Consider the following 26,573-nt stretch of genomic DNA (forward strand, 5'->3'; position numbering starts at 1 on the left):
GGGGATGAACTCTAACTCTATCGGAACGTCTAAGAGGTAAGGATTCGTCAATCGGTTCAACCGGAGTTTCCTCCTCGGGTTGAGTGCCAGCGGTAGAGGCTCCTTCATCTATCGACTCTTGAATCTCTTCAAGTTCGATTTGCCTCCCACTGTCTCCTTGGCTTATGAGTTCTCGCTCTCGGAAAACTCCTCTCCTTGCAACGAAGACAACATTGTCCTTCGGTCTATAGAAGAGATATCCAAAGGATGTCTGCGGATAGCCGATGAAAATACATCGCTCACTTCGAGGTTCGAGCTTGTCGTGAGTATCTCGTCTTACGAAAGCCTCGCAACCCCAAACCTTGATATGTGCCAACGAGGGAGCTTTCCCTGTCCACATCTCGTGAGGTGTTTTGGCAACCTTCTTAGTAGGGACTCGGTTAAGGATATGGGCGGCAGTCTCTAAGGCATACCCCCAAAAAGAGATAGGTAGTGAAGCACGACTCATCATAGAGCGAACCATATCCAATAAGGTTCGATTACGCCTTTCTGCCACACCATTCAACTGTGGTGTCCTAGGAGGCGTCAATTGCGAAACTATTCCACACTCCTTGAGATAATCGTGGAATTCAAGACTTAGGTACTCTCCTCCTCGATCGGATCGAAGCATCTTGATTTCCTGCCCAATTGATTCTCCACTTCATTCTTGAACTCTTTGAACTTTTCAAAAGTTTCTGACTTTTGCTTGATTAAGTAGATATACCCATATCTACTATAATCATCGGTAAAGGTCACATAGAAGCGGTTCCCATCCTTCGTGGTTGATCTAAACGATCCACATACATCGGTATGTATTAGGTCCAATAGACCCTCACCCCTTTCACACGTACTCGTGAAGGGTGATTTAGTCATCTTTCCAAGTAAACAAGACTCGCATGTGTCATCTTCCCTAAGGTCGAATGACTCCAATACTCCATCCTTTTGGAGTTGGGCTATGCATTTCTTGTTGACATGTCCAAAACGGCAATGCCACAAGGATGCTTTATCCATACTAGTGGAAGAATCTATATTCAAAACATCATTTCCTAAGTTATCATAACAGTTTCATATATTCCATTACACGGTATAGCTTCAAAGTAAAAGACACCATTTAGATAAGCCAAAATAGAACCATTCTCATTATTAAAAGAAAATCTAAATCCTTGTCTATATAAACCATGAAATGAAATGATGTTTTCTAGCCATTTCTGGAGAATAGCAACAATTGTTCAAATCTAAACACAAATTATTCCTAAGCACTAAAGAATACACTCCAATCTTGGTCACAGGCGACGATCTTCTTTTCCCCATGATTATATTGATCCCTCCTTGCTCCACATCCCTACTTCTTCTTAGTCCCTGCACATTAGAACAAATGTGGTAACCACAACCGGTATCAAGAACCCAAGAAATAGCATGATTAGAATCGTTAGATTTAATTGTGTATATACCTGCGAAAGGTGGCTTGATCTTTCCTTCTTTGATTGCTTGCAGGTACTCTGCGCAGCTTCTCTTCCAATGTCCTATCTTGTGGCATTGGTGACACTCTGCCTCCTTCGGGTTAGGACAGGGCTTAGTGGGATCAACTTTGGTCCCACTAGAAGAGGCACCATCTCGGGCTTTGACCTTGCGATAGTTCTTCGATGAAGCCTTCCTCTTCTTTCCCTTTCCTTGACCAATAGCCAAGACAGGAGCAGCAGGCGGATTGGGAGTCGGCGCAACAGACTTGTATTTGAAGTTGCTCTCAGCAACCCTCAAGAGACCTTGGAGTTTGCTTAGGGTGACCTCTTCTTTGTTCATGTGGTAGGTCATCCTAAATTGGTTGTACATCGGAGGCAAAGAGTGAAGCACCATGTCGATCGCCAAGTCTTCCCCAAAGTCAACATTTAACTTGCGAAGGCGGTCGACATACCTTTGCATCTTTTGCAGGTGCACGGTAAGAGATTCTCCATGACCCATCTTAGCGGAAATCATGTTGGTGAAAATCTCATAACGCTCTTGTCTCGCGTTTTGGTGGTACCTCTCCAATAAGTCTTGGTGCATCTTGTACGGGTACATGTCCTCGTAGGACTTTTGGAATTCGGAGTTCATGGTAACAATCATGATGCAATGTACCTTCGTTGCATCTCGTTCATGAGTCTCAAAAGCGGTGATTTCGGACGGAGTAGCGATTTCGGGGTTGATTTTCTCGATCTTCTCATCGAGGACATACTCCTTATCCTCATAGCGAGCAATGGTGCGAATGTATCTTATCCATTCGCTAAAGTTCGTTCCATCGAAGGTGACCTTTTGGCAAAGGCTCATCAACGTGAAAGAACTAGCAGCAGCGTTGTTTGCGTTCGACATCTACAAAAGAAAAAGGACAAAGATAGATTAGAATAAGAATCCCTAATTATCACCCAATAAGAAAATTAGGGCTAGGATCCAACAATAACATTTACATACTAGAAAAGGGATGCCGTAATCTAACATGCAAATAAATTGAAGGTAAGTGAATGACGATTCACTAATTCTCCATCAAAACTTAACTATTAGTCCTAAGTGTATTGAGAATTCCTAGGTTCGAGTGAGATTCATTGAAACTATTCAATGGCATGTTTAAATCTCGATATGCCCCTATTGTTTGTGACTGGGATACCGAGGATCACAAAGCGGGTGTGAATTACCATGCAAATTTACATGGTGCCTTCATTGTAACGATCACCTATTCGATGTGCCGGTAAACCACACACGCTCCATCGAACTATGATAAACAATGAATCACGCTTTGCCACCTTTGCTTAGAACCAATTAGTGTGCCGGTAAACCACACACACTCCACTAACTTCTTAGCAAGGGTGCAAAGTGTAATTTCATGGGATTGCATCAATTCACTTTTCCTTAAGTAACTAAGATTGGGAAATTTTAAAAAAAAAGTGTAGTTACTTTGTATTTCTTATTATACTTTTAATGAGAGGATGAGGTTGCCCTATCCTACCCGTTCGGCTAACGACCCTCCACCAATCAAGCAAGCGGTGGGTGTGAGTGTACACCCATTAAGCGCCATTTTATAGGCCGCAACCTTATACCCACCTTATAGATCGGCTTTGTGAATGAGGCCTACTAACGGTAAGACTAGCATTTAGTTATACATACATATATATATATATATATATATATATATATATATATATATATATATATATATATATATATATTATTCTAGTAATATCATATTAGTATAGGGTTGTATTTTAAACCTTTTAAAATCTAGGGTTTGAAATTTAAGTTGTCTAAATTAAAACTTTTAATCACAAATATAAATTTCAAAACTTGAGGGCAAGTTTTAAACATTTAAAACATAGAGGATCAAATAACAAATAATTCCAATTAACAATTAATATACTAATTATCTATATTTGATTTTATTCAAGATTTCTTTGAAAGATAATTACCAAAATAATTAAAATAATTAATTAATTATCATATAAGGAAATTAAATATTTTATTAGTTGATAAATACCTTTAACTAGATCAAGATAATAGTCATATATATCAAAAAATCGGATTTAGGTTGATCTATTATGATTAAGGTAAGTTTCCATAAGATAATTATGAAAAAATCCCGAATCTGGCCATTCCTGACGCTCGGACTCGTCGAGTTCCCAACTGGACTCGTCGAGTCAGGCCAACTCGTCGAGTCCACCATGGGACTCGTCGAGTTCATGACTCAGAAACCAAAAATCGAATTTTGCAGGTTTGTTTCAGTTAATCAAGCAACAATTTAAAGAAAACCAAGCTAGGCTCTGATACCACTTATGGGTTTTAGTCATAAGAACTTTCCTATGTGCGCATGCAAAACCCTAATGCTTGGATCTAGGCTTTCTAATTAAACATGCTTTGAATCCAAGACTTCTAATGGCTAATTAGGTTAAATAACAACATTGAAACAGATCTAGAACCATACCTTTGAATTCCTTGTTGATCTTGTTGTCTTGGAGCTTCTAGAGTCACAATTGGCATTCCTCTAATGGCTTACAAACACCAATAGCAAGGAAGATGATTTAGGAGAGAGGAGAGGGGAGGAAATCGGCCAAGGTTCTCTTACTTTAGGTGAGGTGTCGATTTCCCTTGCCCATGGGATCTATTTATACCTGTAGACTCCTTAAGGGTTACAACCTAAACCCTAATTGGATAATCTTCTCTTAAGGCTATCCAAATCCTTAGATAAGTCATGGACGATTTTGAAGCTATCCTAGCTTCTAGAATCCGTCCACTATATATCTATAAGGATTTATAGTCTAAAGCTTAACTATCAAACAATTGACAGTTTATACCCCTTTATTTAATTAACCTCTTTAAGTCACCAAATTAATTCCAATTAATTTTATGACTTATATTAATCAAATAACAATATATTATTCTTTATATTATTCCCATAATATATTAATAATATTTACTCTCTCTTAATAAATCATCCTATCAAGTTGCTATGGTGAAGGCAACCCAAAAGGACCATGCACAACCGGGTCAAATACTTACCTAATTTAGTTGCAGCCTTAGACACTATTCCAACAGTTATTGGTTCTGGTGCTGCTGCTACAACAGGTATTTGCTCAATCACTGGCGGTTGATTCCTGTTTTCATCCGCGTTTCCAACGCCACTCCTTGTTCTCACCATTTTTGATCTACACACCGAATAAGGTGAAATTAGATCCTCATTCACGATACATATTCAAATCATCCTTATTACTCCGAAACGTTTACATGTTAGTTCCAATGTCGTAGACGTACGCTTAGAATCCTACACACATAAGGTTTCCAGATCCGGTCGGCAACAGACCGTAGATCCGAACAATTAATATCATATATGGCAACATATAACATTTAGCACATAAAGGCATTTTAGGCAGCTTCCTAAAATAAAATAGTGCTCGTGTCTATAATATATCAGACACACATCTCATAATCTCCACTTAGCATTCTAAGTTTAAGTCTAGAAATCCTACAAATTCCTAGTTCGCTTAAACTAATGCTCTGATACCAACTGTGACATCCCCAAAATCTCGGCCAAAAAAGACCGGTTTCATTTATGCTTTTTAAAATAATTTCAGAGTAAATCCTTTTGATTTAAAAGAGTTGTGGAATTTGTTCCCAAAACAAAATATGATAAAATAATATTTATCGAAGCATTTCATCAAGAGATGCATTTTCATTATATAATCAAAACTCGGGATGTCATGTTTCGATACAGACCATAAAGCATAAACGATAACATTACAAGTCATTCAACAAATATATACATATACAGACTTGTAAACAAAACAACTCGATGATTCATCCATCTTATGCCCTTGCGACACTTCCTGTAATACAAATAAAACTGAGTGGGTCAGGCTTGGGAGCCTGGTGAGCATATAGGGTTTTCAACCCACAATAAATAATTATATTTAATTTCACCAACCAACAACAACCCGATTACCCATTCCCGCTATCATCACTTTACGTCCCTAAAACAACATCTATTTCAAGGGACCTAATCTAGGATTTTCATCGGGACAGACATTACTGCTAAGGGGTTTCCTCAACAATAGGTGTCCTAAAGGCAACCATGAGGGGGATAGAGTACACCGGTGAACACATCGTTCACAACACCTACAGGTTATGAACCTGCTAGCGTTCCACTGGACTGTCTAGAAAGAGTCTGTGGTCGTTATCCATACTCCGCTGAATAACTAGATCAACAACAACAACATCGAGACCTCTCATCTGTTTATTACACACCAACTATCTACCCATGTTCTACCCAACATATTAGTAGATAAAAATATATATTTTTATACATAGTTTAAAACCTGTATAACATTTTCATTCAATACATATTCCACATAACAGATGAGGCAAACCCACATAACACGTATTTCATAGAAAGTAAATCAGATTTATGAGATAGAACAGAGTGAATATACATTCACACACATAACAACAAAATTATACACATAACACGTATTTCGTATAAAATACTTCATAATTATGCGTTAGAAGAAAGTAACTACACACTCACTTGATCAGAAGATGGTCGGGCAGCACTACGGCTTGCAGAAGTAGTGTTTCTCCGTAGATCTGGAAGATCTCCACAAAAATCGAACTTCTCACGGGCATAGCTTCGGCTCGGGAATAACGCTCTTCGGGATTCTCGGGGCTTCGTATCTTTCTTCGGGGCTCGGGAATATTACCGGGGCTTCGGGGTATAAATGGCACGCTAAACGAGGAAAAACTAGAGAGAAAAGGATGGAAATTGTAAAAGAACTAAGGATGCCTTCGCAAGCCTTTTATAGGGCTGATCCTCGGAAGTACGTTGGGCGTAACTTCGGGGTACGCGGGGCGTAATGCCTCGGTTGTCGTCATCGGCCCTCTACGTCATCACATACGAACTCCGAACACTCGAGTGGTATGCTGGGCGTACTTCTGATGAGTCCGCTGACTCCTCTTCGAATAATACCAAGATTTGGAATTAAATTAATTATTAAATATTTAATAAACTTTGAAAATTCATATCTCCCACATACGAACTCCGTTTTCGACATTCTTTATATCCACGCGTAGGTGAGACTACGCTCTACAACTTTCGTTTAGACTCCGTCGGCTAATTTTGACTTTATTTTTATTATTTATTTTTAGTAGGCCGGGACAGAAAAACTTCGTTATAAATTCATAACTTCTTCGTCCGACGTCCGTTATCGCCTAACTTTTTATCGTACCGCTATTAACAACGAGATCTTCGATTCTCGTTTAGATTGTTTCGGCTAAAAACCGCTCGATACCAAATCGAGTATTCGGGCTGCATACCGCTAAGTTGAAACTTCAGAAAATCATAACTTCCTCATACGAAGTCAGATTTGGGCGTTCTATATATATTCGGAAACCTCGTTTCAACTACTACAACATTATCCAAAGATATCAAGTTTATTTTACACTTAAATTTTGACGCTCATTTTATTCTTAATTAATCAAATCACATAATTAAGCAATTCAGCACAAAACACATAATACTCAAATAATACACGTCTATTATTTCAAAACGGGTTACAAAGGTTAACCTAGACTATTATATCAACATTAATGACAAGCCCAGAAACACAGGCGTTACAAAAATCAAGGCAAAATCAAGCTTACTCTTTACCTAATCTCTTGTTTGAACTATGTTTGAACTATGTTTTTACCTAATCTCCTTTTCAAGAATATATGATATTATCGTCTCACAATCACTCATGATGAAATCCATGAAGTGATTCAGATGTGTGTGGGTTTAATCCAATACTCAAATCTTATTACATGAGTACTCATGAATATTGTAGCAAACTTGTGTTATGTCTAAACACTCTAGACAATCTACAAAGGAATTCATGACATTCTTACCTCAATACCTACTTCCAAAGTATGATCGACAGTGGATAGTTTGAATAATCTTATTATTCGGGAAGTCAAAACAGACAAAGTGAAACACAAGAATAATCGAATTCAATATGGTCTCAAAACTTTTGAATATAAATAAAACATCTTTTAATTAATCACCATATTGATTACACATTATTCATTGTATAATTTTTCAATTAATCAACTTAATACTTGAATTAAAACAATAGTTATCCCATTCTCCAAGCATGCACACTATGTTTGTCTATGGTCCTTTCTTTGTGAAATAAACACAAACTCATTTCACTGTTCCAAATCTTTATCATAAGTGTAAGATTCTAAACTATCATGCAATGATTCATTTTGTAATGTCATGGTACCAAAGTCATAGAGACTTTGCCAATGATATTACAAAAGTTTCCACTGGATATTGATAACAAAAAAATTCTAAGGAAGAGAAGTCCCAAATTCAAAGTACATTCCTTTGAACATCCTTTTTGCATGAAAGTTTCTAAACTACACATAGATTCTTACTATCCAACTCCCGTTATCAAACCATTTCCATATTTTCCATATGACAATGCATTAATAGAATTTTGTCTATTCATAATAATGTCAATATGGTCCATCCATTACTATACTTCCAACTGTCCTTAAGCAACCAATCCTTAGCGTACCTTAGATCGTCCTTGACAGTTGTTCAACCATTTTAGTCATATCCGGTTCTAGTTATTTTTCCCTCTTAATGCCCTAGGAATTTGGAAAATTAGAGCACATGAATATCATAGCATTTGCAACCGATCCTATATTTGAAGCATATGGAATACGATTCATAATGTCTTACATAAAGATATGATACTTGACCAGTCTTTTGCTATAATATTTCCATATATAGAATTTCCAATGTTGAAATATTTCAACATGGTATAAGTATCTTCTCCCTTACTATAGCGAAAAAACTTTTCAACATTTGCAACTTTGTAAATTAGAACTTTATTTCCTATAAATAGTATTGCTAACTCGCAACACTTACTATAATAATTATGCTCCCACTAGCATAACAATTATTTTGTTACTAGCATAACACTTATGCTCCCACTAGCTTTGACATGTATCAGTTGGACTTCCAGCATTCAATATTTATTGAATTTCTTTCCATAGTTCAGATTTCTGATTCGAGATTCTTCGATAATCCTTTATCTAAGCTCATACACCTTTAATAAGAAAGCTCATATGTGTATCTAAACTATTTCAGAACATATGGCAATAAGTCCCGAATGTTCAAACTATTTGCCATTTCTCACAATTCGAACTATGAAGAGGGATGTCGTAATCATAATCGAATTTAAGAATGCAAATATCACAATTGCTAGCTCTTTAAAATCTACTTAGTGAAAGCGTTTCCTCACAATCATTTTCATGAATTGGGGGGAAAACCTACCACTTAGATTTAACGGTGTATGTGTTCCTATCCATGTGAATTTGTCATTTCCAACCATTCTCATAAGACAAGGTCTATGACAAATTCAAACTCATATGGACTGAACTTTTTCAATCTTAATTTCTTGCCACTTGGCACCACAAGGGCCTACCATGTTTTCCAAGATATTAAGCAGCTCACTTATACAGATCAATGAACTTTCACTGATCAAGGTCCTTCGCCTTATGCAAACAATTGAGAACTCATAGAAGTCACATGCATAGTCAACTTTTAACTGGAATGGGCACATAAACAAGATCATGTCAACACGATAGGTTATGAACCTCAAGTCGTGTGCTAGTAATAAACAATAGGTTTATTATTGATTAGTTCTTGACACTTTTCAAGATCTTTAAGATTCCCACTGACTTCTTGACATACAAGATTCTCTTGTCAAGAAACACTCCTTGACAAACAAATATTCAAGAGTTAGTGCAGATTCTTATCAAGGAAAAACACTTCATACAATTGGTCTTAGTTGGTCTTTGTCTTAAAGACATCACAACTACCAATTCTAAATGTGTTATAAACCTTCTTAAGATTATGTCACTCAAGTCACAATCTTGGAGTATGACTCTCAGACTTGATTTTGAAACGAAGTATGACTCACCTTAATTAATTTAACCATTTCAACAATTACCGATTCCTCTTCTTGGCTATACAAGTGCACTAAGATGTCCTTAGAGGATTAATTGTGATATGGTTCCATAATCACTAAGATGATCATAAAACACGATACTCAAGTATTCTCCTTTCCTTTCAAATTGGAGAAACTTTTATCTTTCTGCCTAATTTGATTCTTCTTATTCGTTCTGCCATACATTGAAACTTTTTCAATGTTTCAGAATTACACTTAATCTTTTCAGCATAACCATATTTATTAACTTTTAGTAAATCATGACAAATAGTTTATCGTTCTTTGTGGTGGACCTAACCAGTGCACAACCAAGTGTACCTGATCCCCTAGTCCTTCACTTGACTCACATATACATCTGAACAAGGGATTAGTCTTAATTTCCCAAAGACGAAGGTTCTCATTCATCACACAATACAAGTCGCATGATTCCAAGTTTTTATCCAATTGAAACTTGGGTGATGAGAATCTTTCCTTATTTGGTAAATTTTGACACTACCACAAATGAAATAATCAAATCCATATAGAAACATACAATCATTAATTTTCACAAATGTCATTGTAAGGAAATATATAATAAGATAAAATCAAATTTTTTTCTTTATTTATAAAAACTGCGGAAAATCTTGTCCTTACAATGCAATTACAATTAAAAACTATGTTACTACATGTTTCTAAGATATCTATCATAACTCCTAAGTAGCAGCTCAAAAATCTGATCATCGAACTATGCGATCGAAATCCATCTCTTCGTGATCACACTCATCATGCTTTTCCTTTAAGCTTTCTTTCTTTTCTTCGATCCTACAAAACATCAAAATGCGATCTTATTACATCATGTAATAAGAATCTCCAAATAGGAACTTAATAGAGTAAGATAGTGGGCTTACCTGAAACAGAGTTATACACTCTGACTTTACCATCCTTATGATCCTTCGGGTAGATAAGGCAGCTTCGCAACTAATGCCCCTTCTCTTGGCAATAGAAGCAAACATATTCTTTTGGCACACAGGACAATCTCAGACTTAGCCTTTCCCTTTCCCTTGGGAAGAGATATCTTTTCTGGACTTCTAATGTTTCCAATGTCAATGTCCATGGAAGTTTGAGAAGTAGATATTCCAATCAAATTTGCATTACCAGTGCGCCAAATCATTGTTGATTCAGCAGCAATTAGCAAATAGACAAGATCGACAATGGTCACGTCGTGGTCTGTCACATAGTAGTCTTTAGCAAACTCATTATATGGCTTAGGAAGTGATTGAAGAACCAAGTCAACAACCAACTTCCTCGAACAACACCTAACATTCCCAGCTTGTCAATGTGTGACTTCATCTCCAATACGTGTGCACACACAAACTGGCCATCTTTGTGTTTGCTTGCCAATAGGGCTTGAGTGATCTTGAACTTTTGAAGTCGACGAACATGTGGGTCAGGGAGAATTATTGGAGGAGGTGGAGGAAGAGAAATTTCACTACAACACGAATAAGGGATTAATCTTTAACCTCGATCGTCTTGTGGAATATCATCTTTATGAGGAAAGCTTTTTCCAAAAGGATAAGGTAGACCATAATTGTCTGAACTAGACATCTAAAAGGGAGAAATTCAAGTTAGTTGATTTAATTTCTTTAATATAACACCCAAATGAAATATTAAGGCTAGGACCCAACACAATATTCTACAATTCGGAAAAGGGATGTCGTAATCAAATTGTAAAATATTTGAAGGTAGGTAAATGACGATTTACCAATTTCCACCATGAAAAACAAAAATGAATATTATGTTGAATTAGTGTCTAAGTCTGTAACTATATTTGGTAAGAACTTGACCTGGTTGTGCATGGTCCTTTTGGGTTGCCTTCACCATAGCAACTTGACAGGGTAATTTATGGAGAGAGAGAGAGAGAGAGAGAGAGAGAGAAGATATTATGATTTATTAATATATTATAAGAATAATATATTAAATGAGAAATCATATTATTTAATTAATATTAGTCATAAATTAATTAAGAATTAATTTGGTAACTAAAAGAGATTAATTGAATAAGGGGGCTTAAACTGTCAAATGTTTGATAGTTCTATTTTTGGGCTGGGGAACCTAATGGACTAAGGGGTGAATGAAATTATGATGGGAGCCCATCATATTTTTATCCATGGCCTTATTCCAGAAGGTTACACAGGTTGCTTAATGTTTAAGCTATCCATTAGGGTTTTGATTGAAACCCTAGCCGATCACAGTATAAATAGGACCCCTGGGTTACAGAAATCGGCCACTGCTTCTCCTACAGCCAATTTTAAGTGCCTCCTCCCTCTCTCATATTCTACCATCTTGCTAGTTGGTGTTTGTAAGCTATTAGAGGAGTTACACTTGTGACTCTAAGCTCAAGGAAGAAGAAGATCAAGAGATATTCAAATGTAATCATCTAGATATCATTAGTTACATTGGTTTTGTAATATGTATGCTAGATCTAGGGTTCCAAATCTTGGATGAATTGCATGTTCAATAGTGAAACCTAGATCCAAGTGTTTAGGGTTTACATGTACACATAGGAATGTTCTTATGGCTCAAACCCATCATATTAGGTTTTAAATGAATTGAAATTCCTAGATTCTTATGAGATTCATTGAACTTTTCAATGGCATGTTTAATCACGATTATGCCCTTCATGTTTGTGACTGGGATACCGAGGATCGCAAACAAGGTGTGAATAACCATGCAAATTAGCTTTGGTACTCTCGATGTCATTAATCACCTAATCAACGTGCCAGTTAACCACACACATTCCATTGACCAATGATAATTTACGAGAAACCCATTGCCACCCTTACTAGTCCAAGTTAGTGTGTCGGTTAACCACACATGCTCCACTAATGACTTGGTAAGGTGCAAAGTGCAATTTCATGGATTAGCATCAAATTCACATTTTTCCTAAAGTAACTAAGATTAGGAATATATAAGTATTTAGTTACTTTGTATTTAATTATACTTTTAATGAGGATTTAAGTGTCTTATCAAACCTGTTCCGCTAACGACCCTCCACTGGTCAAAGGTGCGATGGGTAAGAATGGATACCCAATGGCGGTCATTTTACAGGCCGCTTCCTTAAACACCCCTTATAAACCAGCTTCATGAATGGGGCGTATTAACGGTAAGACTGATTTTTAACTTATACATATATAATATATTAAACTTATAATTTTATATAGTATAAGGGTGTATTTTACACTTTTGAAATACTAGGTGGTTTAATCTATTAATAAATTAAACTTTAAATTTAATTAACTTTAAACCATGTGATTATAGATTTAATAATACTCTCTTAATTAAACATTTAATTAATGTTGGGTCAAAAAATCTGGTTTATACTTTGCTTTTCTGGGCAATTGTGTTTTTCTGTAATATTTTATGAGTTTACGGTCATGTTTACGGCCATAAACCTTGTTTACGGCCCAGCCGTAAACCCATTCACGATCCATGTTCACCAAGCCCATGTTTCTTATGTATAAATATAGGTGTTAGGGTGTGAGGAGTCGATTGATGAACGTGAGAAGAGAGAAACTAGAGAGAAGAAGAAAGCATTTTGTGTGTGTGAATCTATTGTAAGAAACTTAATTCTAATCATATCATTCAAGATTCATATTATTCTTCTTCTCTTTCTCTTCTATTTTGATCTGGCATCATCCGTTTGATTGCGATTCCGCAATATTAAACGGATCTGATTGATACACAAACATTTCTAGGGACTTACAATTAGTATCAGAGCCTGGTTTGTATCAGTCAATTTTGTCAGATCTTGAGCTTATTTGATCTTATTTTCGAAAAGCTTTTGCGTTTTTGGATAGATCTCTGAAAATTAAGGGGCGTTTCTTCTTTGTATTTTTGATAAAAACGAGTATTGATTGAGTTTTTGAGCAAAAAAGGGTGAAAACGTTGTTTTTTGAAGGGTTTACGGCCATTGAAGGGTTCTCGGTCGTAAACAGTTTGCGGCTAGGGTTTCTCGGCGGCGGCGGCTAGGGCTTCAGAGTTTACGGCCTCGGAGTTCACGGCCCGAGATTATGGACCTCGGTTTATGGCCAACGTCACATACGGTCCGAAGTTCGGACCTCGTCCTCGCACAGCATCCTCGCCTCGCAGCAGCTTCCTCGCATCGCCTTCGCATATAAAAAATAGGAAACAGAAGCGGAGGTGTCGGGATTCAAACTCAGGACCTCTGGTTCATTACCTCAGCGCTTTACCCAACTCCTCTAGCAATGCCTTTGTTCCTTCCCTCCCAATTTTAATTCAAAAGCACTCCCTTTCGTTCCTAATTTCGCATTTTTTACACTTTTAGCCCAAAATTTAAATTTGTTTTAATTTTAAATTCCATTTTCAACCAAATAATAATAATAATAATAATAATAATAATAATAATAATAATAATAATAATAATTTTAGTTTTTAATTTTTTTTACTTTTATTTTTGACTTTTTATTTAAAATTTTGACTTTGACCTTCAAGTTTGACCTTTGACTTTAAACTTTCACTTTTTCGTTTAACTTTTGAATTTTCGAATTTAGCTTTTAGATTTGACTTTTAAGTTTGACTTTTCGAGTTTGACTTTTAAGGTTGACTTTTGAGGTTTATAGTCAAAAGACATTTTTTTTAATTTTAGTTTGTCGTTTAAGTTTTATTTTAGCTTCGAGTTGTGCTTTTAATGATTTTTGAGGTCAACAAGGGAATTGAAGACATGAAAGAGAATCGTCAGGATATGTTAAGACAAAATTTCAACATGTTCAACTACATTCCCGGAGAAACCCTGGAAGCTCAGTTGCAGCGATTTACCACACTCACTACTGAGATGAATATAGATGGGGTCTTTTTGACCAAATCTGAGATAAACAAAAACTACTGAATTCACTTCCGAAATCGTGGGATATGAACGTAGCTGTCATCAAGAAGACAAAAGATCTCAATCGTCTTAGTCTTGCTACTGTTATTGAAGAATTTGACGCTTTGAAGTGTGGAAAAACAATGAGTTCCGTAAAGTCAATGAAGTTTCATGTTCTCAATCATGCGAAGTTTCATGTACACTATCTAGTGAAGATACAATTAAATTTCTTCGGGAACAAAATTGATTTATTAAAAAAAGAAATTGAGGACCTGAGATATGAAGGATATCAACTCAGGAAATGACAGAAACCCCTGAAGGCTGAATTACAAACAAAAATAAAGGACTTTAAGAGATTCAGCAAGACTACAGTGAAAAATGTGAACATTATGATTATATCAAGAGATAGAATGTTGAGTTAATTATTGAGCTTGATACATTAAAATGGCAATTTGAAACTGCAAATTTTGATTTTAAAAAGTTTGATGTATCAAGCGAAGTAGTTGTCAACATGATAGACCATTGCATGCAATTTAAACATAATCAGTCAAAGGGTTTATGATACGATAATGTACCTCCTCCTTTTAATCATACATATCACTATCAACCTTTGTCTAAAGAGGAGATTGCCAACGAACCATTCATGGTTTATGGCAAGCCATCTAGTTTTGTTTCAGGAGGATTTATTAATGTTGAAAATACTAACGTTTCTACTTCCCCTGCAGATCAATCCATAAATCAATCCAAGCAAGCAACTGAAGAGAGTGTGTCTGATAGTAAAGTAGCAGAAGATGAGAACAAGGAGAAAACCATTGAACAAACCAACATCTCCTTGAACTCTGAATTTGTTGCTTCGAACTCAACTGCTTCTGATCAACCTGCTGTTGAGAAATATAGGCCACCAATTCCAGTAAAACAGAGTGTCTGTTGTAATTGTGCTTGTGGGAACCATAAGAGACAAGGCAAAGATACGCCACCAGGGGCAGGAAGAAACAACTTCATAGTGAAAAAAAAAGACTTGTTTTCACTATGGAACACCTGGAAACATTGCCAGAAATTGTCCTAATCGCGCATACGTTCCCTACTATGCATAAGGGTGGCAGAACACACCAAGAGAGAGATACTTCAAAAGAAACTCCTCCGGGTCACATTCAGACAATGATGACTGGAACGCGCAGGAGACCAAGAATCCGAATCCCAAGAGCAAGAAGGAAATGCTGGCCAAGAAGCCCAATCCAAGAGATGCTCCAGTGAAACAAAGACCGGTTCGGTCAAATTCATCTCACAAGCCGACATCAAGTTCAAAAGTAAGTACTGAGCCACCCATCGGATCGAAAAAGAAATGGGTTAAACCCAATTACAAATGGGTTCCGAAGGCTCAATCTTCCAAATCAACTAATGCTTATAATATTTCTACATCTTTTGTGTGTGATAAGCAGGATATGTCATGGGAGAGAGTATCGTGTAAGGATGACTGTAACGTCGTGATTTTTACTCCATTTTTTTTAAAACTTTTATTTAACAGAATACGTTAGCGGAAGACTTAGTTTTTTTATTATTATTATTATTTTCAACCATTCCAAAAACCACACGTTACCATTTTCATAAACCAACATTCAACCTTCTAATTATGGCAAAAAGGGGTTCAAAGAAAAATAAAAACCAAACGTGCTCAAGTGGCATTTTCATTAAAACTAACTACCCAAAAGGAACCCAACCTCACCAAGCCATGCTCCTAAGCTACATGTGCCAATCAAAAGGCATCCAACAAAGAAACAAGTGTTAGCAACCGCTACGTGAGCCGACAAGTTGTACACAACCAAAAAGAAAACACACAATTCCCGTAAGGGTCATCCATGCAAATCATGATAATAGCATAGTCAAGAAAAACAAATATCATGATATCTTAATTTAATTCAATCATATAGTTTTCAACTTAACTCAACCGATTATCACATATAATTTAATTCACCGTTTATTATACGTGATATTTAATTCAACCGATTAACTATTTTGGGGTTCCTTAGGGAGAGACTACCCAACAACTTAACCCCGTTCACTACTCGTGTGCTAAGCTAGTTTAGTGCTCTAAATGGCTCATGACTTCCACCCGAATACACCAACCCCAAGACTTCCACTTTCGCTACTCCGACTTGAAAAGTACAAGTACTTTACGGTGTCATTCAGGATCGGTACAAACGGTGCCAATTCCATCGATACACCTCCCGATTTCCACGTGATGTTTGATCCGGCCACACCATAAAACCAACACCACTCCAGTTCCCGTACACCGAGGTGCACACGAACCACGCGTCACACGACCATCTAGAAAAGTTCGTGTAACTAATCACCGTTATGGCTTAAGCTCTTTCACCCTTTTAGACTTGCAAGGTTCTACCCATGTCACTGTTATACCCCGCAAAAGCATGCATACACCATAATAATCATGTTACTCTCACAACTTAAACGAGTAATTACCATGTAATGAAGTTCATTAAGATGTCACCATACATTAGCATATAACTACCAATTCATGAAACATCATATCCGCATGCAATTTACAACGTTCACATAACATGAATATCACCATAGCAACTGATACCAAGAAATAACCACACATAAGATGCAAACAACATATTTTCAATAATTATCACAAGCATTTATAAAAATCTAGCATGAATCTAATTTGCATCAACAATCCACCCACGAGATGTGGTTTCCGGTTATGCACTAAAGTCAACAAAAATTGTCGACTCACCTTATGTTTGAAGCGAGTTCTCCTTTCTAATTCAAGCCTTGACCCTTCTTGAAGTTGTCAAGTTTTCACCTAATAATCACACATACCAAGCAATCATCAAAATGGGGTCCAAGTTTCATTAACACCTTTAATTTCTTAATGGGTTACATATTTTTTTTTTAAGTTTCACAGCTTGACCATTGTTCGGTGTTTTGGTCATAAAACAGAATCTGTAACTCCGATCGGGCTGAATCCAGACTTTCTGAAAACTAGACTCGATTTCCTACATTTTATCCAGAGAGGGGCATCGGCCAATTCTACTCAAATTAGTAGCTACAGCCCTAGCAAGATGGGACAAAGTTGCTGTGCAGATTTCCAATAATTGCCAAAAATCACCATATGATTTATGACTTGGACAAAGGATTAAAGACATATGAATTAACAGACCAAAAGCTTGAATGAAGGTATTAACACATAAATTAAGTGGTTTATGAAAAGACCAAAGAATTGACTAAAAGATGATTGAAAGTAAGATGCCCTAATGCACCAACACCAAAATCTACATACACCAATAAAGACTTCTTTTGGTTCAAATCAAAATGAATGTTGGGATGAACTTTGAGTGAGCTTTAGACACACATTATGTGGTTTTCAAGTTTGTTGTTTCAGCCTCCAAGTCATGGTTTTGAAGACAAAAAAAAAAATACAAACAATACCACCAAGAATTTTGAGGACTTCCAAGCTAGACTTTTGATAAATTTTTGCTAGTCCAAACAACAACATAAATTCCCACATATCAAAACTTCTAGGGGCTGTTTTGAGGGTCTTATGGAGAGTTCAAACATTATTTTTATGAAGAAAGTTCTTACATAGGAATGTACAGTTTTTGGTGATTCAAGAATCAATAGGCAATTTTACCAAAAGAAAGCAATTCAATCCATGATTTCACTCAATTCATCAAGCATGAATTCAATTAATTCATCAAACAGTAGAACAAACGAATATGGATTGAAGTGAAAGAGTGCCTGATAAAAAACACAAGTGGAAGATGCTTAAACTCTAACATAACAAGCAATTTGAATCTAATTGAGGTATGAACTTCAAAGAAAGACAAATTGAAGGGATTACCAAGACGTATGTTTGATTCCTAGCCTCAATTGGAGTCACAACCACCGATTCTCCCTCCTGTTGATCGACCAACACCAAGAATCGCACGTCCCTTCCTTTTTTTCTCCACGTCGATGCTCCCCACTCCCAAGATATCGACAATCCCCCTTGCTCGATCCCACCACACTGCCGCGTTTTTTTTTTTTTTTTTTTTTTGTTTCGTTCCTTCTCTTCGACGTCCAGCAACTAACGAAGGCAGGAGATGGTTTAGATTCGCTTCTTAATTCGCATGAGATAGGGAAACTGATGCGGAAAAAGGATCGGTTCAATCCCATGGGGGGTTATACCTGATTTTTCACCTCCCAACCCCTAAAATTCGATTTTTAGCACCTTTCAACCAAAGTTGACAATACAAGTTTTTTTTTATGACACTTAAACCCCTCAACTTGATTTACACCCTTCCATGAATTATAATCACCTAATTAAATTATTTCACCCTAAATTGTTATTATATCTTTTTTTTTTTTTTTACCTTCCTCATGTTTGATCGTTCAACAACCCCAGAACAAGATGGGCTAGCACTTTTATGCGTACGTGATAGGCCAAAATGAATAAAGAAATGGACGAGTCTTAAAGCTACGTTTCATAAGGCCAATTTAATGTGATTTAATTTCCATATTACGATAATCAACACTTAGACTTTCCTCCTTTGCACATAAACAACCCTTCTCAACTTAATAGTCTTCAATATATGTTGATCCTAAAGATCTATACCATTAAGTAATGCAATATAAAGACAACTTACAACATTTACCCTCCATATTTTTTTCTTTATTCATAATCCACCCTTCATTTTCATTTGAATTATGTTTTACCTTCATACATATTATTTATATATACATATATTTTTTTATCCATCCAATCATTTACATATTATCAAACACTCCTTAAAATGATTCCGTCATCGGAATCAAACACTCATACAAACAACTTAGGGTAACAATGATGTCGATGCAGAGGCAACTCACGTTGCTGATTTTGGGCAATATCTCATATTTTAGTAATTTGATTTTTATTTTTAGATTGGTTTATCTTAATTTTAAAAGACTTATTAATTAGGGATTAGACTTTATCTTCTTTTGATGTCATTTGATTAGGCCGGACTTTGGAGCTCGTCATAAGTATCTTATTTGTTATTTGTGTTGGGATGATCTTTTTATTGTTGATGAATAGAAAGGAACGAGACCTTTTCTGTTTGCATTTGTGATTCTTGACCATTTGAGTACTGTTTGCATCATTTGGTATCAGAGCACAGGTATTGCAAATGGTCGGACGTGGACGCCCTCGCAATCAACCTCGTAGAGACGCCGACGGAGGCAACGCTGGAGAACTGAGAGACCCACGGGATGTTGAGATAGAGCGCCTTCAACAAAGGATTCGAGAGCTCGAACTATTAAGAGAGGTGCGAGAAGAGGAGACTGAGACAGATTCCAACGCGGGAGGAAGGAGCGAATATGAGGAGATGAACCCTTTTGCAAACCAACGGAATTTTCAGATGCATCCGCATGAAGATCATGTACGCACTTTGGGTATCAAAGTTGAGATTCCCGAATTTGATGGTACCGCCCACCCTGATGATTTCATTGATTGGTTGAGCACAGTGGAACGAGTCTTCGACTTGCGGGAGATACCCGATCATCTCAAGGTAAAACTTGTTGCTATTAAGCTTCGTAAATACGCATCATTATGGTGGGATCACGTGAAAAAACAATGCATGCAAGAAGGGAAGTCTAAAGTGCAGACGTGGGTAAAAATGAAAAAGTTGTTGCAAACAAAGTTTCTTCCCATTAATCATCGCCAAGAGGCGTTTCTTGAATTCCATAGTATAGCACAACTTGACTTGTCGGTCCAAGAGTTTATAACTAAATTTGATCAGATGCGAATGAGGTGTGCGATGGACGAGGAAGAAGAACACACCATTGCTCGTTTTCTTGGTGGTCTTCGAACTGAGATATCAGAAGTGGTCCAACTGCAACAATATTGGACTTATACAAATGTTTGTAAATTGACTTTACGGGTAGAAAAACAGTTAAAGGGACGGGAACGAGCAACGACCAGTAAACATTTTTCCTCGTCTCGACCTTCTACAATACAAAACTCAAAACTCATTGCACCAATGGTTGCTGACACTAACTCAGGTAAGACTACACCCGACATTACTTCTGCTCCGTCTATGCAACGTGTGATTCGTTGTTTTAAATGTCAAGGCATAGGACATCTCGCAAGAGATTGCCCTAACAAGCAATTAGCAACCTTGATAGACGACCAAATGTCCATTTATGATACAGTAAACGAACAGGAGGCAACAGATGATGAGGGTGAAGTTCTTTATGCGGATCAAGGGGAAGCATTGATAGCCCAACGAGTACTTAATGTTGCCGTATCAGAGCCAACTGATGGACATTTATGGCTTCGAAATAACATTTTCCACACTAAGTGCACAACTAAGGGAAAGGTGTGTGATATCATAGTAGATGGGGGTAGTTGTGAGAATATGGTGGCTACCAGCATGGTTGAGAAATTAGGCCTTACCACTACAGATCATCCTGCGCCTTATCAACTTACATGGTTAAAAAAAGGAAACACTGTTAAAGTAACTAAGAGGTGTCTGGTACATTTTTCAATTGGTCAAAAGTACTCTGATGACGTTTGGTGTGAAGTGATTCCAATGGACGCATGCCATCTATTGTTGGGAAGACCTTGGCAATATGATTGAAAGACTAAACATGATGGGTTCAAAAATACATATTCGTTTATAAAGGACGACATCCATATCACCCTAGCACCTCTTGATACGCGCCATGTGACAAAAGATGATTTACTTATCACAAGATCTGAAGTTGCTGGTCTTACCAGGCTCAACCCACTTGATCTTCTATTCGTATTAGTCATACAAGAAACTAATAAAGTTGAGCTTACAATTCCAGTTGCGGTCCAGCCTCTCATCACTGGATTTCAGGAGGTATTTCCCGACGACATACCCCCGGGGTTGCCCATGATGCGTGAGATTCAACATTGTATTGATTTTATACCCGGATCGGTCATCCCAAACAAACCCACTTATCGAATGAACCCGACGGAATATGTAGAATTACATCGACAAGTGTCAGAGCTACTTGAAAAGGGCCTTATTCGAGAAAGTATGAGTCCGTGCGCGGTTCCCGCCTTATTAGTACCTAAACAAGGGGGTGCTTTTCGTATGTGTATTGATAGTCGGGCCGTCAACAAAATTACTATAAAATATCGTTTTCCTATTCCTCGTTTTGACGACTTAATAGATCAACTTCATGGATCATCTGTGTTTTCTAAAATTGACCTAAGGAGCAGATATCACCAAATCCGGTTGCGACCCGGAGATGAGTGGAAAACTGCCTTTAAAACTCGAGACGGACTTTATGAATGGATGGTCATGCCGTTCGGGTTATCAAACGCTCCGAGCACGTTTATGCGTCTCATGAACCATGTGTTTAAATCTTTTATAGGCCATTTCGTTGTGGTTTATTTTGATGATATATTGGTCTTTAGCAAGAATGTCGATCAACACCTTTTCCACCTTCGACAAGTTTTCACGGTTCTACGGGAGCAAAAATTGTATGCAAATGCAAGTAAGTGCCATTTTTTTACCACAGAGGTTACATTCCTTGGGTATTTAGTATCTTCAGAAGGTATACGCATGGATGCCAATAAAGTTAATGCAATTTGGAGTTGGCCCACACCCACTTCAATTAATGATATTAGAAAATTCCATGGTTTGGCTTCATTTTATCGACGCTTTATTAACAACTTCAGCAGTATTATAGCTCCTATGACAGAGTGTATGAAAGCAAATGTATTTAAGTGGTCAAAAGTTGCTGATGATGCTTTTGTCGCATTAAAACATCGGGTGACACAAGCACCGTGTTTAGCTTTTCCTAACTTTAGTGATGTGTTCCAGGTGGAATGTGATGCTTCAGGGCTGGGTATTGGAGGAGTATTGAGTCAGAATAAACGTCCAATCGCATTTTTTAGTGAGAAGTTTAATGATGTTCGTCGCAAATATTCTACTTATGATAAAGAGTTTTACGCAATTGTACGCACAGTTGAATATTGGCGACACTATTTATTACCTAACGAGTTTATCCTCTATTCTGATCATGAGGCTCTTAAGTTTATTAATGGCCAACATGCACTCAAACCCCGCCATGCAAAGTGGGTTGAGACATTACAAGCTTATTCTTTTGTTATCCGACACAAGGCTGGGGCATCTAATATTGTTGCCGACGCACTCAACCACCGACATGCTCTCCTCTCATCCATGCAGGTGCAGGTGCAAGGGTTTGACTCATTTTGCTCCTTGTATCCAGATGATCCAGATTTTAAGGAAGTGTGGCGACAATGCCAAATTCAGCCCCTCAATGATTTCTCGATGCACGATGCTTATTTATTTAAAGGATCACGATTGTGTGTTCCTATTTGTTCCTTGCGGGATGCTATTATTTTGGAGAGCCATGGAGGAGGCCTTGCGGGTCATTTTGGTCGGGACAAGACGGTCGCGTTACTTCAGGAAAGATTTTACTGGCCTAAACTAGCACGAGATGTATCGCGTATTGTCAACCATTGTCGGATTTGCCATATATCTAAGACTCGAGGCTCAAATGTCGGGCTTTATATGCCATTACCTGTCCCTGTAGCTCCGTGGGAGGATGTTAGTATGGACTTTGTACTAGGTTTACCTCGTACGCAACGGAAAAAAGACTCGATTATGGTTGTTGTTGATCGTTTCTCAAAGATGGCACATTTCCTACCGTGTGTCACAACTTATGATGCAAGCCAAGTGGCACGATTATATTTTGCAGAGATTGTGAGACTTCATGGAATCCCGAAGACGATCACGTCAGATCGTGATGTCAAGTTCGTCAGTCATTTTTGGCGCACTTTGTGGAAATCGTTGGGATCGAAACTACAATTCAGTAGCTCCCACCATCCCCAAACTGATGGGCAAACGGAAGTGACAAATCGCAGTTTAGGGAATTTACTTCGTACACTCGTGGGGGAACAACCTAAGAAATGGGACCTTATTTTGCCGCATGCTGAATTTGCTTATAACCGTTCAGTAAACCGTACAACAGGAATGTCTCCGTTTCGCATTGTTTATGGTCGCGATCCCATAACTCCCCTCGATCTTTCTCCGATACCTCGTGATAAGGTTGTTAGTAGTAATAGGATAGATTGCTCCCAGTATATTAAAGAGTTGCATCAACGGGTACGTGACAATATCATTAAACACAACGCGCGTTATCAAGTTCAAGCCAACAAACATCGTAAACAGGTTGTGTACAAGGAAGGCGATCTTGTGTGGATTCACTTACGTCCAGAGCGTTTCGCGAGAGGTCGTTTCAACAAGTTACAACCGCGTGCAGATGGTCCTTTTCGTGTACTTCAGCGTATTAACGATAATGCCTATAAGATAAAGCTTTCGGGTCACTATAATGTTTCTGCTACTTTTAATGTTGCTGATCTCTCGCCATATGAATCGACCAGCGACGAGGAGGTGGACTCGGAATCGAGTCCTTTTCAAGCCCGGGAGGATGATGCCGATGCAGAGGCAACTCACGTTGCTGATTTTGGGCAATATCTCACATTTTAATAATTTGATTTTTATTTTTAGATTGGTTTATCTTAATTTTAAAAGACCTATTAATTAGGGATTAGGCTTTATCTTCTTTTGTGTTGGGAGGATCTTTTTATTGTTGATGAAAAGAAAGGACGGAGACCTTTTCTGTTTGCATTTGTGATTCTTGACCATTTGAGTAATGTTTGCATCAAACAAACCTTCATTTCTTTTTCGACAGCCTTGGTCACTTATGACCTGTACCAGTCCTTCCACTAGACTTTGAGGGGCTTGACTCGTTTCCTTCACTGCTGCTTGGTCTTTCTCTAGATAAGATATATACCTGCTCTCTCATCCCGTGCATCCACCAGTCGACTCATAACTTTGTTTATCAGCAAGAAATTCGGTTCTTAACCTGCCTCGATTTTCAAAATAATTTTCATCCAAGGACAGTCTTTCAGTATCACGCTTTGAGGGTTATAAAGGGTCCTCAAAACATGAATTCAATGCAGGAAATTATTCACTAAACTTGAAGACAAGAAAAACAAGATTTTCCCCAAAGCGAATCAATTTTTCTCCAAGATTGGAATCAATTCAGGAATACCAATTCCAATTTACGAGGGAACATTTGAAAATCGACACTATGATTGAGATCGTGTACAAGAAGTCAATTGATGAGCAATTCAACCTCAAAATCAAATTCAATTACAACCCAATTGAGATGTGAACATATTAGAAAAGAGATTCAAGGAATTACCAAGATGAGTGATTCAATTCACAGGTTTGAAACAAGAGAATCGCAGTCACAGCCCCTGCTACGGTGATCGACGTCCCACAGCAAAACTGGGGCCACTTGAAGACGTCCGATCCTTGCCTCTGCCCTCGTTCTTTTCTTCCCTCTTCCAGTCGACGCTTGCTGGGACGAATGGCCAAGAATCGGGATTGTTTTTTTTTGTTCGCTCACTGTCGACGCCAAGCGGGAACCGAAGGTATGGGATCGCTTCTTAATTCGCACGAGAGGGAAACGGATGAGGGACCAGAATCGGTTCGACCCCTTGGGGGGGGGGGGGGGGGGGGGGGGGGGGGGATTATGTCCGATTTTCACCTCCCAACCCCTAAAGTTCGATTTTTAGCACCTTTCAACCAAAGTTGACAATACAAGTTTTTTTTATGACACTTAAACCCCTCAACTTGATTTACACCCTTCCATGAATTATAATCACCTAATTAAATTATTTCACCCTAAATTGTTATTATATCTTTTTTTTTTTTACCTTCCTCATGTTTGATCGTTCAACAACCCAGCACAAGATGGGCTAGCTCTTTTATGCGTACGTGATAGGCCAAAGTGAATAAAGAAACGGACGAGGCTTTTAATCAATGTAATGCGAAAGTATTAAAGCTACGTTTCATAAGGCCAATTTAATGTGATTTAATTTCCATATTACGTAATCAACACTTAGACTTTCCTCCTTTGCACATAAACAACCCTTCTCAACTTAATAGTCTTCAATATATGTTGATCGTAAAGATCTATACGATTAAGTAATGCAATATAAAGCCAACTTACAACATTTACCCTCCATATTTTTTTCTTTATTCATAATCCACCCTTCCATTTTCATTTGAATTATGTTTTACCTTCATACATATTATTTATATATACATATATTTTTTTATCCATCCAATCATTTACATATTATCATTTGAATAAATCCCACCATTAATTATATAACTTTAATCTATTTAATTAATTACTAAACAATTAATCCCACACCCCAAATGCATGTAACACTTAATCACACATAACGGAATACTAACTTCACTGACAAGAAGATTTCTGGGTCGTTACAATGACAAAGGTCGACCCAGTTTCAAAATGGATTGGGTTCCAAATACCAACTAATCCCGCTTTGTGTCAGAGCAGCTATGGAGGCATATCATCAGAGTTTGGTTTGGTTGTAGTGGTTGTTCCAGGCATATGATAGGAGACATCTCTCAACTGTACAACACTCAGAACTTTATTCGAGAGTATGTGTCCTTTGCGGGAAAGGAAAGAAGAGAAGAAAATAAGAGGTCACTCATGGGGTTAGTGCTTAATGACATGAAGAATATTCGGATTTGTTTTGAGATTGTGCGTGCTGTTCTCAGACCTTCTTAATGCGAATTCAATCTGTGAATTACGGTTTGCGTTTTTTTCTCTATACTCCTGAGTTTATCTTACTCTGCTTCGTTTTAAAGACAATTTTTCATTTTCTTAATAGTTTTTCGTTAGTAGTTATTATTGGGAAGTGATATAAAGATAAAGTGATAACGGGCAGTCTAAAACATGTGTAAGGGACTGAATCTGAATTGTCTAGACTCTGTGTTAAATGTGCTGGTAGGCACGAAGAATTTAAAAATCTGGATTTAGATAGGATTGTTTGGACTAACCATACAACGCTCGGGTAGATTGAGCAGTGAGATAAACACGGGAACCTACAAGATACACTAAAGTAATACGCATCTAGAACAGTGGTTCAAATTTTCCTTGATGTACGGACTTATGTTCTTAATCTGGTTCTGATAGGGCGACTGGGGGGTTCTGATAAAGTAGGTATGTAGAAGATTATTTTCTTTCTTTCTGTCTGTTAGTCATATATTGCTTCCTCTGCGTGATCGGAATATCCGACCTGGAATACAACATAT

The 26,573-nt window shown here is 37.5% G+C and overlaps 1 protein-coding gene and 1 long non-coding RNA gene across 4 annotated transcripts; both read right to left on the reverse strand.

Moving 5' to 3' along the window:
- Nucleotides 1-1,134: 1,134 nt before the first annotated feature.
- On the reverse strand, nt 1,135-24,927 carry LOC145091309 (uncharacterized). Of its 3 annotated transcripts, none has more exons than XM_079029003.1 (4): nt 24,643-24,927; nt 17,150-17,218; nt 1,470-2,364; nt 1,135-1,377 (listed from the first exon to the last, which is right to left on the reverse strand). In XM_079029003.1, the coding sequence occupies exons 3-4, from the start codon at nt 2,362-2,364 to the stop codon at nt 1,361-1,363; spliced, it is 912 nt and encodes a 303-aa protein (XP_078885129.1). In that variant the 5' UTR covers nt 17,150-17,218; nt 24,643-24,927; the 3' UTR covers nt 1,135-1,360. The 3 variants fall into 3 exon arrangements, 2 of the variants coding, with proteins under 2 accessions (XP_078885129.1, XP_078885127.1); XM_079029001.1 differs by lacking the exon at nt 24,643-24,927 and adding an exon at nt 18,257-18,687; XR_013702116.1 differs by lacking the exons at nt 1,135-1,377; nt 1,470-2,364; nt 24,643-24,927 and adding exons at nt 14,809-16,797; nt 18,257-18,671.
- LOC145094224 (uncharacterized) lies at nt 10,110-12,678 on the reverse strand. The gene is made up of 2 exons (XR_013703227.1): nt 10,418-12,678; nt 10,110-10,331 (listed from the first exon to the last, which is right to left on the reverse strand). It is a non-coding gene; the product is annotated as an uncharacterized LOC145094224 (long non-coding RNA).
- Nucleotides 24,928-26,573: the final 1,646 nt, after the last annotated feature.

The sequence above is a fragment of the Lactuca serriola genome, chromosome 3 (assembly GCF_051521515.1).
Source record: "Lactuca serriola cultivar US96UC23 chromosome 3, Lser_US96UC23_V15, whole genome shotgun sequence".
In the NCBI taxonomy this organism is placed as follows: Eukaryota; Viridiplantae; Streptophyta; class Magnoliopsida; order Asterales; family Asteraceae; genus Lactuca; species Lactuca serriola.